The sequence below is a fragment of the Gambusia affinis genome, linkage group LG22 (assembly GCF_019740435.1).
Source record: "Gambusia affinis linkage group LG22, SWU_Gaff_1.0, whole genome shotgun sequence".
In the NCBI taxonomy this organism is placed as follows: Eukaryota; Metazoa; Chordata; class Actinopteri; order Cyprinodontiformes; family Poeciliidae; genus Gambusia; species Gambusia affinis.
In genome coordinates this window covers 2,351,818-2,371,563 of record NC_057889.1, presented here as the reverse complement: position 1 = coordinate 2,371,563, position 19,746 = coordinate 2,351,818, and the positions used below count along the sequence as shown (strand labels likewise).

General features: G+C 38.0%; 2 protein-coding genes across 2 annotated transcripts; both read left to right on the top strand.

Moving 5' to 3' along the window:
* The first annotated feature begins 2,104 nt into the window (after window positions 1-2,104).
* LOC122825423 (cysteine-rich protein 2-like) lies at window positions 2,105-13,533 on the top strand. The gene is made up of 8 exons (XM_044106843.1): window positions 2,105-2,328; window positions 7,124-7,218; window positions 8,483-8,540; window positions 8,633-8,761; window positions 8,961-9,029; window positions 9,161-9,255; window positions 11,305-11,362; window positions 12,957-13,533. The coding sequence occupies exons 1-8, from the start codon at window positions 2,286-2,288 to the stop codon at window positions 13,019-13,021; spliced, it is 612 nt and encodes a 203-aa protein (XP_043962778.1). The 5' UTR covers window positions 2,105-2,285; the 3' UTR covers window positions 13,022-13,533.
* Window positions 13,534-14,264: 731 nt separating this feature from the next.
* pnrc1 (proline-rich nuclear receptor coactivator 1) lies at window positions 14,265-19,584 on the top strand. The gene is made up of 2 exons (XM_044107451.1): window positions 14,265-14,891; window positions 17,095-19,584. The coding sequence occupies exons 1-2, from the start codon at window positions 14,577-14,579 to the stop codon at window positions 17,509-17,511; spliced, it is 732 nt and encodes a 243-aa protein (XP_043963386.1). The 5' UTR covers window positions 14,265-14,576; the 3' UTR covers window positions 17,512-19,584.
* Window positions 19,585-19,746: the final 162 nt, after the last annotated feature.

The window sequence follows — 19,746 nt, the reverse complement described above, 5'->3', positions numbered from 1 at the left end:
TAGCAGGTATAATAAGGCTGAGAGAAACTCTGACATACTTTAAAGGTTAAAATCAACTACTTCTGAAATTTGACCAGTATAGTGATAATCTTCCTCCATTAACCCAAATATATGAATATAACATATTTTGGTGAAGTTCATGCATATAAAATTAGCTTTAAATCAAAGGAGGCTGCGGTATAAACTGGGAAAGCCCAGAGTGACATCTTCCTCCCAGGGAGCCAACATAAGTCTTGTTTCTGTCAGTAAAACAGGTTAAAATTAGACTCCGATGTTGGTAGGGAAACAATGAGCAGCATACTTAAATATAATAACAGCCAGCAATATTAACTGTCGGTCTGACTGCAGACTGTCTGGAGAAATGTTACATCCCTTTTTGCAGATATGAACCAGAAGCTGGTTGGGTGTCGAGCCGCCATGACATGCCGTTGTTCCTGGGCCAAAACTTACAAACACAATCTGGGGGTGTTTATTTTAAGACGAGTCCTTATGAAGGTCATAGAAAACCCAGTGGGCAGAAACTGGATGTGTGTTTATATCACTAGAACTACGGGAGGGGCTTGTCTCACTGGAGGATTTAGCATCAGTTTTGCTCTTTCAGTGAGCAAAACAGTTTTCATCCTTCAGTCATGATGCATTCAGAGTTTATGGCTGTGAAAAACCTCCCTGATGGCATCTGTAGAAAAACAAGATATAACTTCTGCAAAATTCACGTGACAAATTACTGCAAGTCCAATTAAAAAGGAGTCGACTGGTTTTTCTGTTTGTTGCTCCAGTTTTACTCAATGTCTCCTTTACAGTTAAACTTGTCTGAACGCTATCAGTCAAAGTAAAACCTGTGTCAGAGAGTTTTGGAGTATAAAACAAATAATATTTCACAAACAGAAAATTAAACAAAACCAAATAGTTTGCTAAGCTTTGTTTGTTCTATTTGTGTACAAAGGGAGCTTTTGGTTTGGGGATCATTTAAACATTTATTTTCTCAGAAAGGGTTCATCTAACTTCACATCAATTTTCAACGGCTTCTCAGTTCCTGGCAGAAAAAAAAAATAGATTCCCTCAGCATGATCCCGTCACACCCATGCATCACTGGGGAAATGGTGATGAACAGAGTTAGTTTGTTGTTGCTACTCCCTCAATCTCTGTGATCCTTTTTAATTCATAATATTGTAATGTAAATAGGTAACTTCTGGTGATTCTTGGGCCTGTTTATGCCACAGTTAAATTTCACAGTCATTGTTCTCAGTTAAACTCAAAAACCCGTCCATATGTGAGCCGTCCTGGAGTCAGAGCCAGGAATGTGGAGCGTAATAATTCTGGGAGCTGCAGAGCATCACTTAACATTCCCTGTGAAGAGGAAAGGTAACCTAACAACCACAGAGGAAACAAACAGCTGAAGGGCGACGGTGGTTAATGCATATGACTGGAACTCAACATGAATCATATGAGAAACACCTGCAGTAAAATATCTGGACTTGTAATGTTTTCATTTCAAACAATGGATTAAAAATTAGAACTACAGAAAATATATTAGATGAAGTCAAAGTTATATTTTATTCTACTGTATGTTTAGCACATTTATAAGTTCCTGCTGTTGATAAAGCACTTTACAAAAATAATCCAGGTTGGTGGAAGTTCTAAGAAAAATACAACTGATTGTAAAACTTTTCTTGCAATCAAAATGTCAATTAAAATTTTTGTTTGCAAATCAAAACCATTTTATTGTTTTGAAATAATGACCAATCAAAATGAACATCTACTTTTGAAAATCAATCTGAAATTAAAATTGCATCTAAAGTTTCAAACTTATGATTTCTATTTCATTTATTTACTTTTTTTTATGTCTGAAATCTTTTGTTGCATTTTTGCAAATTTTTGTTGCAACATTCAACATTTCTTTTAATTTGTCTTTGCAAAAATAATTGAATATAGAATATAATTCAAAACTTTAATTTCAGATATTGGAATAAAATTGACCGAAATCCTCAAACTGACAGAAACGTACCAAATTCTTTCTTTTTTCTTCTTCTTTTTTTGTAAAATCTAAAAACAGGAATGAATGCCGCTTTGATCTCATCTGTGGATGAGAGCACGGTGACGTCACAATCGGGGCGGGGCTATGATAGCGCAGCAGAGCCAGTAGAGGCTGGATGTGAGTCTCCTCATCGTGTGTGTCTGGTGTGTCTGGTGTGTCCGGTCCACCGGAGCTGCAGACTGAAAGCCTCTCCAACCGGAGGACAGACTGAAAACTCGCTCCATCCATCCTGTCCGCTTTTTCTCCCATCATGGCGTCAAAGTGTCCAAAATGCGACAAGACGGTGTATTTCGGTGAGTGAATGTTTGCTGTGCAGCCGCTGCAGAGGCCACCGGTACCGTGGTTCCGACCGGGGGCGTTGACTGGTGGGTGGAGGGCTGGCCTCTGATCACATTTATCAATGTAAATAGTAATAAGCGGTAAGCTGCTCATTCTTCTCAATAGGAAGTGATTCCAGTGATTTGTGGTTATTTAAACTCAATCAGACATCGTGGGATCTTATTTATTTATTTATTTATTTTTGCATATTTTATCTTTCATTGTGTCTCAAAAGAAATGCAACTAAAACGCATTTATTGGCTTAAGATTGAGTCACATAAGTTTACATTTTCAAAATGATTTTAGGTAGAATTCAGATTTAATTTTATTTTTTTATCAAAATGTAATGATAATTGGGAAGGGGGATTTAATTATGATTTAAAATATAGGACTCTGACCTTTAATAAACTTTAAAACGTAAAAATTTAAGTTAATGTTTTCAGAATTTTATATTTACGTAAATATTATGTTTGGTTTTTTTTTAATGAATTTATGCTTGTAGAGAAATTTTACTCTGATTTGGAGCTCGAATCTACATTGCAAAAAGTCTGATTCCAGTCTTATAGTTTCTTTATGACTTTGTCTTTGCTCTGGGTGTTGAATATTTTTGTTGTTCATCCAGCCAGACCAGTCACTTCAATCCCACTCAGACTTTAATCATTCCTCCCACAGAATATCCATTTCAAGGATATTTATGTGCGCAGTCATGTTGTCTGCTGCGCTGCTGTCTGAAAATCCTGTTATATATTAATCTTCTTAAATCTATTTCATAAAAGTTCTTCATTCTGAATTATTTTTTCTCCTCTTCAGCCTGACTGTAGCATTAAACGGCGGTGTAGTCGGATTCTTTTAGTGAAGTTTACAGAAACATCCCAGCTTTTCTGAGCCACTCAGTGATTGTGTAACAGTAACATCAGACACATTCGCTGCACAGATATCTGATGCATCCGATGTGAAGTGAAACTGACAGTTCTTCTCCAAAACTGATCCAAAACATCTCCGCTGCAGAGTCACAGACTCTGACAGATGATTTGTTCTGCCTCGGCTCCAGATCCAGCAGTAATGGCTCCACTATCTGAGGATAAGATTACAGTGAGCCATTCACTGGCCTGAGTGCAGAAAGACGCCAGAAACTCATAAACAATCCCTGATGTCTCATTAACTTCCAACCGAAGCTGCGTTGCTGCAGGTCTTTGGTTCCAGTCCTGGACAATCAGTTTGTGTTTTAGTTTACAATAAATTACAATTTGAGTCGAGACTTTGAGCCACACCCGACTGTCACGGTTAATTATTAAGTAACAGCGCTTTGTGTTTTATGGATCGATCGCCCTTTTGTTCTCTCGCCATGGATTCCCAGGAGGATCTCAGCCAAACTCCTCCCTGCAGCCTGAATGTAAGAAATCTGATGTCAGTTTGTTTTTAAATAATTAAACATTTTCAGTAAATAGTGATGTTGCTAAATGCTCTGGATCTCATGAGAAAGATGATTTGCCTCATGCAGGCGAATTCACAGGAAATGATGTTACCTGAGCATCATTAAAAGGTAACATAAGGTGTTGTAAAGACCTTAACATCATTTTTAGTTCATTTTATTTTTTACACTATTTACTAATAGATCTAATATAATTTGTCTTATGACTCTCAATACTTCCAAAATAACAATAAAAAAATATTTTTCACAGTTAAAAAGATGAATTGGACAAAAATAAAACCTTTTAATGTAGATTTTGTGCAGACTCTTTGCAGATATATTTTACCTTAAAACAATGAAAAATGAATTTCTGAACCTTGTGGGACTCTCATCATGCTTCACAGTTTGCAGTGCGTCAGTCGTCTCTGTCACATATCACCCTGACAGGCGGCCGGCCTCTGAAACTAAACAGGAAGTGTCATGTTGTATCAGGCTCAGTTTATCTGTTGGGATATTTCAGGAGGAGAAGAAACAGATAAATGATTGTTGGGGAACTTCTGACTCCCTCCGTCCATCCGTCATGCCTCTCTGATCAAACTCTTCCTGATGGGAAGTATTGAGCCTGAACAAAGGTTTTTATTTTGAGGAATTTGCTCTGTTTATCTAGACAGAGGTCAGAGGTGAAGTTATGTAAGAACTGGAAAACAACAACAGATTTTTGGCTGTGATTATTCATTCCTTCTTTGTTCTACTTGTGGGTTTGGGCCAAGAAGATTTCATCTATCAGAAGCTTTAATTTACAACCAACAGGGCTGATATTTTAATGCTCAGTTCTGTGGAAATACTTTTCCCAATTCTGTGGTTTTCTTACTATCATTTAAAGTGATTAATATTTCTGTTTTCTTCCTGAAGAGGTTTTCTGTACTAATTACTACAACAGGAACAGATTTACCGGAATATTTTGTTTTCCGAGCTTCTTTTCTCTGATCTATTAAATCTGAATGAATGAAGTTGAGTTTTCCAGTCCGCTGAAATAAGGAATTTCTTAAAAGTCAAGTCACTGTTGTTACATCCTAATCCAGGAAAACTTTTTGTCAGTGAACTGATTGACAAAAATCTGACAAGTTTCCACAGATGGAAAACTTTTTAATCAATTTGAACTTTACAGGATTGTTTGATAATATCCATTAATATGCACAATGGAATATTAGCACTGCCACAGAAGCTAATATTTAAATTACAACCAATCAGCATCAAGGACAATGAATGATGCTCCCTGATTGGCTGCTTTACAAACACCAGCCAATAGCATGCCAAATATAACAGTTCACTGGTATTTCAGCTTCTGAGCTGCATTTTCTATCAAATATTTTAGACATGCTCTACAAAAACTTGCTAATGATTTGAAGTTACATTAAACAGAAAACCTTTCTTGGCCCAAAAAAACAATATGGAGTTATATTTGTGCCACCAATCTGAGCACACAGTGAGACTGATATGAATACATATATCCATATGAACAAATAATAGCTTGTGGTGTGTGTGTGCGTTTAAATGTCACACACACTCATTCAGTGCTTGTTCTTGGACACACTCAACTCTGAATGCTTGATGCTATGTCGCTTTTATGTCTTTCATCCAATCAAAGTTTTTCTTGTAAATACTTCATCCAGAATCAGAATCGACGTTATTCATCAAGTTTTTACATTTATGTTAACGTAGCTCATAATTTAGGGATAAGAACTTTACTGAAAATGATTTAAAAAGTAGCAAATATCCAAAAATGTCCCTCAAGAATCACCTTTAAAAGATTACAATAAAGTCTCGTTGCTGGGATGTAAAATATCCAGAAATTATTGAAGGTTAGATATTTTTGCAGTCAGTGAAGTGACATTCTTATCTAACTTGTACCTGACTGATGATGCTATAGGCAACAAAAATACCAATCTCTGTTGATATGGGACTTCGTGTGGTCTCTTATGGTTGCCTGGCAACTGATCCAGATCAAGAATTAGGCTGGTACTGTAAGAAAGTACTTTTTTTGTTTCGGCCTGAGTGTAGATTCAGAGAAGGATCATCCTGAGGGAGACATTCTGTCAGCCAACATGCGTTAATTATGAAGTAGCCACTTTGTAGAAACACGAACGCAGGATGAAGTTAATTAGGATGAAGGTTCCCTGTGGGAGTCGGGGTTAGGATGATATTTTGCCTCGGTAAAGTTAGATGTAGAAACAGAAATGGACTTAAAATGTTATGAAAATGGAAAATCTGTGACTCATGACGTTGACCTTTAGATCTCAGTGGAAAGAATGTGCTTTAGACCGATATAGACTCTTACAGTAAGAGGCCTTTAAGTGTTTTCTATCACTTAGACGGTCGACATGGTGACACAGCTGCACTGCTCTTATGCACAGCAGACTGATGCTTATGTTTTATGTTCAGGTTTTTTTCTGGTGCTAGATTTTTCTGTCTCATTAAAACAAAACAGGTAATGTTCTCCAGAGCTAAATAATGACAGAAAGTCTTAATATTAAAGGTTCTGTTGAAGGAATTGACTTTTTAAGAGGAGGAAATGGTCATAAGTAGCAGAAAGAGACGTGTAGGTGGAGGAGAAAAGGTCAGAAATAACAATTTATCCCTCTTCTCATTTCTCTGAGTGCTCTACATCATCTTGTCTTCCTTTTTCTTCCCTCCAGTGATGAGGTTCAAGGATGCAGACCTGTCTGTGTCTGTCTTTTCCTTCCTTCTTGTGTCCTTTTCATTGTCTCTCTGTCTTCCAACGGTATTTTTCTGGACTGAAATGTTTAAATGATTGGAATATTCTCCTTGACGGCTGAAGAGGAATGAGTCTTTGCATAACAGACGGAGAGGAAATGATTTAGCAGAGTGATGAACGGCTCATCTGCCTGATGAGATTCACAGTTTAAGGAATGAATGAAGTGATGTGGGATTGGAAATGCACCGAAACAAAAGCAGCAGACAGGATGAATGCCTGAATGAAAGAATGGAAAAAAGAGAAATGATGGAGGCTTTTCAGAGACGAGTGCGGAGGAGTGCCTGCTGTAAAAACACTTTTTTTTCTCACTAATAACAGGTTTCCTCCGTTTTACTGTGCCAGTAATGAGACATTAGGACAGGTTCATTTTTCACTCCTTCTTTTTTGTTTTTGCTTATAAAATAAAACTTTCATTAAAGCTGGATTAAACTCCTAAACGATCAAAAATATCATTTCTTGCTCAGTATTAAAAAGTAATTTGGAATCCTAAATCTAATTAGCAATGTTTTCTGTCAAACTTTACAGTACTTCAGAGAATAATTTCAGACATGTAAACGTATTTGTTTGTTTTCTGGTTGCACAGCGGAGAAGGTTTCCTCTTTGGGAAAAGACTGGCATAAATTCTGCCTGAAATGCGAGCGCTGCAACAAGACGCTGAACCCCGGCGGCCATGCTGAGGTAAGAGGAGCTGCAGCAGGAAACCTGATCGCTTTTCACCAGAAGATCAGGATTATTTTGACTCATCAGTCAGACAAATGTTGGTTTATAATGTTTTTATTTTTAGTATTTTTACTCTATTAGTTTGCAGAGCTCATTTTATTTTGTGTCACTGAACTAAACGAAACACAGTTGAATGTCATGAACCTTAAATTACATGGCAACAGATGACAAAACCAACAGGGAAGATATATAAACCAAATGGGTCCAAAGACTGGCTCCAGGGGAACTCCGAAAGGGTTTTTGTAAAATTGGGATATTTTGTTATTTATAGAAAGAAAGTCTTTTTTGTCATGAAGTAATATTTAAAACAGCTGAAAGAAGAGTCAGTGAGACCAAGCCTTGACATGCAGACAAATAGGTCTTAAAGGTGGAGAACTTTTCAGTTTCACACTTTAATGCTCAGTTCAGGTTAAAATTGGCTCCATGTCACTTTTTATCTTCTACAGGTTTTTCTTTTCAGTTCATCTGAAAAGCAACATATAGAAGCAGCAGGGTGTGTTAACAGCTCAGCAGGAGAGTTATCAGACTGTCTGGCTGTTTCAGCAACTTTCACTGTTTTTATTAGACTTCTAACAGGGAAGTAACACAATGAATCATGCTGAGCTGGTAACAGCGTTCTCAGTAGTGAATGGCTTCATCTTTGTATCATATTAATGTGGCGAGTAATAGAAATTATGCAGACTAGGCAATTTAGGATTAATTATGTGCGCATAGAAAGCCTAATGTTGAAATAAAAACATGGAAAAACTCGACTAAAAAGCTTCTTTTATGGCTCAGGATTCCTGACTTTCCTTCATTGAGCTGTTGGAGAAATTTCACTGATGTCTGGATGACAAATGAACATTCCTACAGAGAAGACAATGCTGCTGATTTTAAATCTAAACAACGTTTTATATAAAACTCCTGCAAAACACTTGAAGCAAAAATAGACTCATGTGTTTCTTTTGCTGTAAACAATCCATAACTTCCAACTAGCAGCTTGAAATGTCATATTTCTGGTTCAGAGAGCAGAATAACAAACTGAACTGAAGCCCAGTTTTCTTTTGTTCTGCTGTGGTATAAATAGCTTCAAAATGAAAAGCACATAGAGAAGACTGTATGTATTAATTCCTAAAACAAGCTCATGTGAAGTTGTTATGTGGACTTAAAGTTAGATAAATTATGTAACTCAACCTTTTTGAATAAAAAAATGTTTTTTTAATTATTGTCTCACTTTATGCAGCATGATGGGAAACCGTATTGCCACAAGCCCTGCTACGCTGCCCTCTTTGGACCAAAAGGTGCTATTTCATCTTATTAATCAGATTTATTTTTCTCATTAAAGTTTGCGTGAAGCACCATTTCTGTTTTTTTCCCTGTGTTCTCTTTGCAGGTGTGAACATCGGCGGAGCTGGCTCCTACATGTACGACTCTCCTGTCAACGAGGCCCCGGCAGCCGTTTCCATGGCAACACTTGGCAAACCGGAGGAGGAGAAAAGAGCCACACGGGGACCAGTGAAGGGTGAGAAATATGTGGAGCAGAAATAGAAAACCTGTCACGTGTCGGAAAGTTGTGCTAGAAAAAAGTGCTGTTCCTCTATAAGGATTTTATTTTTTTAAACGCTAAATAAATAAAGTAGTAGCTTATATTAACCTCAAACTAAGTTCTAATTTATTTCAAACAAATGGAAGAAAGAACCTAACTGAGTGACATTTTGCAGCTGCGAGCTTTTCGTCTTTCTCCGGCGGACCAAACATCTGCCCCAGATGCAACAAGACGGTTTACTTCGGTGAGCACATCTGTCGTTATTTTCCATGTCTAATATCTAATGTAATATCATATCAGTGTCAGACAATGGTCTTGGTGATTCAGTCGACGGGTTGCCGTGGTGACTGTCTCCATGGTGGTCTCTCTGTGCAGCTGAGAAGGTGTCGTCTCTGGGGAAGAACTGGCACCGACCCTGCCTTCGCTGTGAGAGGTGCAGTAAGACTCTGGCACCAGGCAGCCATGCAGAGGTGAGGCGCTGCAAACAGGCAACCACTCCAAACAGGCAACCACTGCAAACAGGCAACCACTCCAAACAGGCAACCACTGCAAACAGGCAACCACTCCAAACAGGCAACCACTGCAAACAGGCAACCACTCCAAACAGGCAACCACTGCAAACAGGCAACCACTCCAAACAGGCAACCACTGCAAACAGGCAACCACTCCAAACAGGCAACCACTGCAAACAGGCAACCACTGCAAACAGGCAACCACTGCAAACAGGCAACCACTGCAAACAGGCAACCACTGCAGGCAGGCAACAACTGTAGGCGGGCAACCACTCCAAACAGGCAACCACTCCAAACAGGCAAACATTGCAAACAGGCAACCACTGCAGGTGGGAAACCACTGCAGGCAGGCAACAACTGCAGGCAGGCAACCACTGCAAACGGGCAACCACTGCAAACAGGCAACCACTGCAAACAGGCAACACTGCAAATAGGCAACCACTGCAAACAAGCAACACTGCAAATAGGCAACCACTGTAATCACACTGTGCTAGAAGTCAGGATTTAACAAAATGACGGCAATTCAGTTTTTGTTTTAAAAGAATCTGTGGAAAGTGAATCTGGTCTTCACTATATAAAAGAAACAACTAATAATGTCTTGAAGATTTTGTTTTGCTTTACGTAGAGCTACACAACATAGTCAATATTGCAATCACAGATGACTTCTTGTCTGCATTACTTAATTAGCTATTAAATTTCAAGTGACATGGATTAAATATCTGTCATATTTTGTCATTAGGTTGGATTATTGATCCCCAAAAACCAGATAGAGATGTTTTAAACTTTAAATTTTTCAAAGTTTAAAATTGATCTAGAATTAACACAAGGCATTATCACGGCGCAGTATGATAGAAAAAATTGTTTCCTCTTTCCTGCTGCAAAAGCAGAAAAATGTAATGAGATTACCTCTGCCATGCAGTTGTTGTTGTGTCCTGGTTGTCTTCTGTTTAAAATCTAAACCCAAATATGACATAAAAGAGACTGGTTTGGTTCTCTGGAGGCAAACCAGTCTTGTTATCTTGTTATGTTTGCCTCCAGATTTTGTGTTTTAGTATATTATCAGGCCATAGTTTCATTATTTGGGATTTTAAGAGCAGCTGAGGAGCATTTTAGCTAAATAGACCAAAACTTTGGAAAGCATATTTTTCAAATCAATTATACCAAATTACATTCATCAACCAGTCCAGAGTAAGTTTTAGTTAGACCATTTTTATGTACAAACTTTTAATGTGAAGCTTAAAAAGTAAAAATGAGGATTTATTAAATGTACCCTATTCAGGTAAATACTTGCAGGATTTTTTTTTTTTTTTTTTTTTTTTTTTTTTTTTTTACAAAAAGGGGCTGCACAGTGGTGCAGTTGGTAGAGCTGTTGCCTTGCAGCAAGAAGGTCCTGGGTTCAATTCCCGGCCCGGGGTCTTTCTGCATGGAGTTTGCATGTTCTCCCTGTGCATGGTGGGTTTTCTCCGGGTTCTCCGGCTTCCTCCCACAGTCCAAAAACATGACTGTCAGGTTAACTGGGCTCTCTAAATTCTCCCTAGGTGTGTGTGTGTGTGTGTGTGTGAATGGTTGTGTGTCCTGTGTGTCTCTGTGTTGCCCTGCGACAGACTGGCGACCTGTCCAGGGTGAACCCGCCTCTCACCCAGAACGTTAGCTGGGGAGGAACCAGCAACCCTCCTGATCCCATTAGGGAAGAAGGGTGTAAAGAAAATGGATGGATGGATGGATGGTTTCCAAAAAGTAAATTAGAAGTGTTTTTTCTGGTAGATTAGTCAAAGTAAAGAGTCAAAGCTTTTAGAGGAATTTTAAAGCCCCAACTTTTTTATTCTTTTAGTCAAAATTTTGTACACAATAAAAAGCAGGCATCTGTATTTTACTATAATATAAGTTCAGTTGTAGTAGTACTGGTTGTGCTAGTTGTACTTGAAGCATGGCAAAAGTTATGAAATGTACACAAGTGGAAAAGATTAAAAGAGAAATTATTAAAATGATCTGTTTTTCCTGCTGCAGCATGATGGACAGCCTTACTGCCACAAACCCTGCTACGCTGTGCTGTTTGGACCCAAAGGTATGAAGACGTTGATCCAACCAATCCTGATGGAAAAATGGATTAAAAGCTGAAGCTCAAACCCCTGAGAGCCTAAAATACAGTTTTCAGGACTTTATTTATAACTTTGAATGTTCATTAGAACCAGGTATATGATAGTGGTGGTTTTATTGAATATTTGTGGGAAGAGCAAACTGATCACTGGGCCTTGGAGAGAGACTAGAATCAATGTGAAATGTTAACAGAAAGAGCAAACAGATCAGGAACTAAAACTGTCACTAATGTCATCATTGCTGCTGACAGGCACTTTTACTGTGGTTTAAACTTATACAAATCCTGCATGCAGCACAAATAAGGTGGTTGCAATGAGAAATCTTAAAGGGCAATTAATGGGGGTAACCATGACTACAAAGAAAGCAAGAAAGATAATCACCTTATTATTGGAATTTAAATTTAAATTTTAATTAGCATGATAGATTCCAAGGAGGAAATATAGTCCAAATTATGAGTGATTAGGATACTGAATATTTTATGCATCATAAAATATTACAATTATTAATGGAACTACTCCAATAACTACTCCATTGTTAACGGAGTAGTTCTCCATTAGAGAACTACTTGGTGTGATCAGTGAAGAAGCAGACAACCATTTAGTTTTAGTTGCATAAGTGGATTACACAATGATGTCCGCCACAACAATAACCCCCTTCAGGAAGTGTGACAGAGACTGGCCTTGTTTAAAGTTTTATGAGCTGACATGGACATGATGTCATGTTGAATCACTAAAGTCCTGCTGTGTTCTGACAACCTGAATGTCTTCACCTTGATAATTCTTCCATTTACTCATCCTGACTCGTGACGACGACTCGGAAGTGATAAAATGTTTGCAACCGTTTGCAACAGCTCCGAAACTTTATTTTGTCTCCAAAAAACCTATTTGCTGTGCAGCTTCAGCACCAATCATGATAAATGATTTGTTCTCTTTGCCAGACATTAAAACTTTAATATTTCGCTAATGTCGAAAAAACACATTTTCACAATTGATGGGTTTCCATATCCATATAAAAATCACATATTGATCAGTTTGTTCATGAAATAAGTCATTAAATGACGTGCCATGATCCTCCAACTACTTCCTGTCGTCTTCTTCTTCGTGGTTTACACCAGTAGCAACATCCAGTTGTTGACCTTGTTACTTGTATGATGTGAAAAAAGTTTTTCCATTGCAGTTTTACAAAATACACTAACTTTGATACAGCTTACGAACCACCTCATCCGAACGGAAAAACCTTACTGGTATATAAAAAAACGTGTATTTAATTGCCGTGCTTCCATTAATCCAATTTATCTTTGTAATTCCAAGTTGCGCAATTTTAATGTCACAGTTCAGTAAGTCCTCCACAGGATGTCAGCTGACATGTTATGGCAATCACCCTTTCATTATAACTCATTATCATTTTACCATCATAATACAAACTCTTAAACAATTTACAATTCACTGAAAAATAGTGTCCAGAAACATCGATATATGATAAAAACATGATCACATCTCATGCTGTAGTTTAGTGCAACCAGAAAAGTTGATGTATTCCTTTAATGTGGTGTTTCTCCTCAGGTGTGAACACCGGAGGCGTGGGCAGCTACATCTACGACGAACCTGAAGCCGAAGCTCAGCCTTAATCTCAGCCGCTGCTTCCGACGGACAAACACCTCCAGGAGCCTCGTTGTCTCGTTGATTTGCCTTCAATGGTCATTGTGACAAATGATATATACTACAATCACAGGGATGGATTACTTAGTTATTTATGTTGTATTTGTATATTGTTTATATTATCTATTTTTTGTACTGAAGCAAATCTTTAATATGTCCTCCCAAGTCAGATTGAGATTAACATCTAGGTTTATTTGTTCTCTTTGCCAAATAGTTGCTATTAACCTATTATTGTAGTAGATTGAAGCTCCTGTATTTCTCCTTCTTGATTAGTTGGTTTTGAAACATTTGTGCACTGATGATATGTACTGTAAAACAACAAAGTACCAGCCCACCTTTTTATTGTCACTGTTTTTAGACACCTGGTTTTGACAGAAAAAATGGTGTAGTGAGAATTCACACAAACATTTTATTGAATGTTATGAATGCTGGTCAGCTGCAGGTAATGTTTTATATAATAAAACTGTGGGGTATTAAATTATGTTTCCTTTGTGTGATGTTGTGTTTCTTCCTGCAGACTGTACTGAACAATACTGAGGTAGCTATGCTTTGTAGTTCACAGATGAACGGCATGAATAAACAGGTTCTGGAGTGGCCTAGTCAAAGTGGATTCAAATTTAGTGAATTGCTGGCATAATCTTATAATCAGTGTTTAAAAACTATTTTATTTGGCTGAACTGATACAATCGTTTTATGATGTGTGGTATAGGTCTAAATCTCTCCTTGTCTGTCATTGTAACTACTAAAATTAACCAAAATTTGTTTGATGATCTGACACATTTAAGTGTAACAGAAGAAAAAAAAATCTAAATGTGTAGACAAGTGCATATACTTTTTCACGGGATTGTAAATGTCCAATTGAAAAGAATCAACTCAGCTGGTACGCCAAATTTCCTCTATTAGGCAGTGCCTGTTAAAATAAAAAACAATAGGAACTTAGTTTGATTTTCAGTGGTTGTTGAAAATAGAAAATTTGTAAATTGTTGCACGGAAAAGACAGAAAGTAACTTAGTAATTTATGGCCAATATTTTTTACATATTTGTTACACATCATCATAGGTCTAGTTTTATATATACATATAGAAATGTTTAATAGTGCTTACTGATTACCACGTACACATTTTAGACTTTGTGATGCAATTTCAGAATTTTTAAATTCATCCACACTGTATTCACGCCCTTCTTTATTTTGAAAGGTTATTTCCGGAAATCATGTGACTACGATAAACTCAATATACAAGCTACTTCTGGTTTATCAGATCAGTCCAGCAGCGACGCGCCACAAAGAAAGAATCTGTTGACCGAAATTTTATCTGTGACTATTACCAGAAACGCACATATTTCAGCACTTGAAGTTACAAAAACGCAAATATATGTTGTTTTTGTAATTACTTCTTTCTGTTTTAGGGCATTTCTAAAAGTGTAGTTAGCTACTTGGCAAGTTGTTAGCTCACTGTTAGCCTGTGACGTTGTTAGTTAAAACAACTTCGCCGCTTGTTTTATGTTTTCACCACTCCAAAAAAAATGTTGGACGGATCTCCTGCGAACGGTGACGAAGCCAATATCGGCAACGTTGAAAACAACAACCCGATACCGAGCTGTAAAACGAAACAAGCGCTGCTGAAGAAGGGAAGCAGGAAGCCGCTGCTGCATCACCAGAAACCCCCGAGACACTGCCCGAACATCCGCCTGTCCGACCACAACAACAATGCCGCCTCCACCGCAATCCTGACGGCCTCGTCGGGGCACAGACATTCGGCCCAGTCCGCGGCTCCCCTGCCTACTGGGACCCAGACGGTGCTGACCCTCCATCATGTCAAACAAGGAGCTAAAAAAGAGGTGAGTTTACGGAAGTTTGTACACTTATAGGCCTCAGTGGCATCAAATTCAACCAGAAACAATATTTGATCAATTTCGTGTTTATAACACAGTTAAAATATAAATGACAGGCCTATACATATTCCTGATTTCTCAGAAGTAGAACTGAAACAATAATGTGTCCCATATTATTACGCTTTTAACCATTTGGTCACATCCAAACAACTTTATAGTAAATACCTTATTTTTATATTCATTTATGACACTCTTATCCAGTTTTGAGACAAATTTAGTCATTTTCAAAGTAAGTTTTGTGTCTGAGGCTTTTCCAGTGACGCACTTGCAATCTATTGTTGTGAAGTAATAAGTGAAAACCAGCTTAACTTCCTGTTTTCTCTTGCTGATCAGCGCATAAAGACGCAGCCATTACCACAACAGGTTTCTCAGAGACAAAAGGAGGAAGAAACTAACTTTACCACATCTAGGTAAAAATGCGTCACAGTTTAAAGCTCCAGCTGCACTTTAGTCAGAAAAAGTTAGTAACATAATTCAGAACGCCATAAACAAAAATAGCTGGTTAAAGGAAAAATGGATAAAAAGTTAACATATTTCAAAGTAGTTTTACTAATAACTATGTTTTAAGCCAGCCAACTGCTAACTTCATTTAATTTAATCTTGTAAAACATCATAGTCATTAGACGTTTTTAATACTATTAAATCTTGAAAAGATTGATATGCTCCTCAAAAGCAGATTGCAAACCTGTGTTGACATGAAAATAAAAGCATCAAACTGACTAAAGGGCTCAGAAATGCAGGACTAAAATCTTCCTTTAACCACACACTCCCTCCAGTCCTGTTCTGCAGCTCTGCACGGCTGTTCTGGTGAACACACACTTTCTTTCATGTCCTAACCTGAAAACACACTTTATTTCACAATCTGCTAAATTCTAAACACTGTTTCCTTTGGGCATGCATAAGAGTAATGAATGAAGGACAGGCAGGACTGCAGGCAACACAACACAACACAACGGTTTGTCGCAATCCTACTAAAACAAACTAAAACTACTTGAGGCTGAAGAAATAGCTGGAATTCATGTTTGAACTGAATCCTGTTGCTTGACGTTTTTTACCTGCTCCCAGAAAAAAGGCTTGGATAAAAAAGTAAAAAGGGCAACAATTATTTCCAAAGTTACTGCAAGCCTTTGCAATCAGCAGCGTGACTCAGAACCAGGCGTACGTGACGGATCGTACTTGAACACAACTGTCTGTGGGTGGCGGCCGTTTGTACTGAACATCAACACTGATAGAGAATGAAACCGGATCCCTGCTGTTGAAGTTATGCTTCAGTTTGTGTTTGAAACAAAAGGAAATGGTGTTTATTTACCTCTTCACATCTGATGCATGGATGGATTTGAAGTAAATAGAAAATGGATAAATATTGTTTTTATGTTCATGGAGCAAAACAAAAGGAATATTTTAGCATCAATCAGGCAGAAAACACATAAATTACATATAAAATACAACCAGAAGTCCTAATGATTTTTTTTATTCTGCAGATTTGTTTTAAGCTGAAACAGTGAGTGACTGATCATCGGTCTTAATTAAACTTTATTTTTCACAGAAACCATCTAAAATATCTAACATCTTTTAAAAAAAAGAAAACATTTTGTCTAAAATGCAACATCAGCGTTCCTTCAGTGAACACTTGATCACTTGTAGCAAAGAATGGAAGTGAAGGGATCATTAACTTTGGTTAATGATTAATGGATTATTTAATTAGTTGATGATTGGCACTGTTTGGCTGAAATCTTCTGCAGTACTGCTAAAACGGTTTCTACAGTGTGTATTAATGCATATTATGGTATATTTGGAGTTGAACTATTAAAATCTGCAGTTATAAATGAGTTTCGAGGGGCTGTCTAGTATTTGTGGCTTCCTAATTCCAGGGAATACCAGCAGCTCACTGCAATTACTCTCAACTGAAAGTTAAACTACTTACCTACATCTTTACTTTTGATTTGTTTTACTTTATTTTCAAAAATATCCAAACTCTAAATGGCTCTCAGGTTTGTAGAATGCTACTAGGAAGATTTTCATTCTTCATTGTCACTTTTCGTTCTCATTTTAACAACAAACTGTTTTAGAAGTTAATATCTCAAATATGGCTTTGGAAAAGAGAAAAAATGTTTGTAATGCATCATTTTAATCATTTCTTTATTTTTAGGTGCTGAAGCCTAAAGGTGTCCAGGCGCCTCGTCACTTCCCACGACACGATCAACTCACCCACAATGTGAACACCAGGATCCACAAACCCAGACAGAGCCAATCACCCGCCGCTTCCCCCGCCGCTAAAAAGAACGACAACCGCACTCCCAAGAAGCCTTCGTCTTCCGTCGAACCCAAGAAACCCCTGAACGCCTCAAACAACGTCACCATCCCAACCGGCTCCTCCGCCGAAGCCGAATACCTCAAAGATTGTGAAAAGATTTACGCCGGAGCGAAGTTCAGCGAGCCGCCGTCGCCCAGCGTCTTACCCAAACCGCCCAGCCACTGGGTCGGAGAGGACGGGCCGCAGCAGAGCAGCCAGAGCCGTGAGCAGATGAGCGTTCACCTCAAGTCTCTGCTGAAGGTTCAGGACTGAGGCGCTGTAAGCGAGGCGGTTTCTGCTGAAGAGATGAGCTCAGTTTGGCCTTTAGCACTGCAGTAAGATGTGGGGAGTTTTTCTCTGCTCCAGTTTTCCATTGTGACGCTCTGCCTGCGTGTGTGAACAGCTCAGCCGCGTTGTGTTGCTGTTTGCTCCACCTGACATGCTGTGTATGTCAGATTTGCACATGGAAAGGAGAGTTGTGTGTTTTTGTTACTGAATCTGTAAAGAAAATGTTTTTTGGGGGGTTTTTTTTAGCAGCAGCAACACAGCCACTGTTTCATGTTTACATTATGCAAAGTGATGGCACTTTGTTCTCCATCTTGAAAAGGCAGCCATGTTTTACATTTTAAGCGGTTATGTAAAATGTACATAATATATTATAAACATATGATTGTGTATATTTCCTGTTTTAACTGAGATTTTAGTTTTATTACTGAAAACAAACAAAAAAAAAACTTGTCCCCTGCGAACTGAAGCACTTTGTTCCAGCTCCTTCAGTGAGAGACTGAGAGACTTTTCTGACGGATTTGCACTGAAAACGATGAAGAGGAAGAGGAGGAAAGCTAACTTTGACGTCCCAAAGCTCGACCGGACACTCTGACGTACTCACCAGCCCACTTCCACCTCCTGACTGGTTGCTGCAGAAACGAGACACAACAAAAAGCCATAGCCAAGATCCGAGCCGCCGGCCGACGTTTCTTCTTCTCCTTTCTGTGAACTGGGGTCCAAACCACGAAGAGTCTAATCAGGGACTGGTGTGACCTCTGACCTGAGGCCATCATGTAAAACAATCTCACTGCAGCCACACAAAGTGCTTGTTCAACGGGTTTTGCACTGAATTCAGGGTGTGTTCACATGAAGCTTGGATAGATGAACGTTTCGGATCCTTCATGGTCTTAACGAAAGGTGTTTTTATGTCGCATTATTTTCTCCTGCTTGAAGAAAAATGAAGCGACAGATTGTTACATTTTCAAATTTATTCCAGTCAGCTGTAAATCAGTGAAATCATTTTTTACACATTTAACTGTAAATTTAGTTTATTAAACTGCATTTTTTTTGGATTACTAAGTAAAGTTGAACGTTAAAGTGTTGGTCACCATCAGAATGACAAAAGCAACTCTGCGGCTCATAATGTTTGGAAATATTGACACACGTGGTTATTTTATCAGTCAGTGTTGAAACGTAGTGGATCTGGAATCAGATATCATGACTTGCTCTATTCCAGCTTCATGTTGGCATCCAGACTCTGAGGGGATTTACTTTCACCTGAACTCCTCCTGTCCTGTTTGTTCTCCATTATGATGTGCATTAATGTTTACTTTTTGTTTAAACAGTCCGTCTTCTGCACCATGAGTATTTTCTTTTTCTTTTTTTTTTCTGTGGTGGTTTTGACGGTGGACGCAGGCGGCTGCTGGTTCTGTTTCTGACCTCTGTGATGTCATCAGTCTGATGGGAAATTGTATTAATGTAGCAAACTTTACATTTTATTGCAGTGCTTCACAATGATTTCATTCCAGTAATATTCTCATTGGCACAATTAGTAAAAAGAAATGTTTTGAAAAAATTAAAAATGAATTTTTAAATTTAAAATAAGATTAAAAATTGGTTATCCCTATGATGTGTTTGTGATCATTACAAGACCCGAGTCTGAAGGAAACTGATTTTAAAACCTCTGAGTTTAAGTTTAGAAAAAGAGCAACAAAATCATCTCAAATTTGTTTTATTGGAGATTTTTCTACATTATTACAGTATTTACATTTACAACATAAATATCAAATGTAATAATAGAGCCAGCTGTTGGCATGATTAGTTTGTTTATGAATTGATCATAAACAACTGATGGGGAAAAAGGTTTCACTAAACCGAGAAACGAAACCTTCAGGTCCTTCAGCAGTTCAGGTTCAAGTCGTATTAAAGCGATTAGCACCATCTAGTGGACAGAATGCTGAACAGCATCACCTGACCGGGTTCATCCACCTGCGTTATCTTCAGGATGCGAAAATAGAAATCTGTATTAATAATAATGTGAAAAGAATATTGTGTCAAATAATAAAGATTATTTTTGCATTTTGTTGAGTATAATTAATCTGCCTCTGTTTCGGGATTCATAAGCTTTTATTTTGAAAGATGGGTAGGATGTTTATCCATTAGCGGTTGGAGCATGGTTGGTTTTAACCTTGGTATTTCCTTATTTTAGGTTGCTGCCACAATGTTAAAGTTATTAGTTTG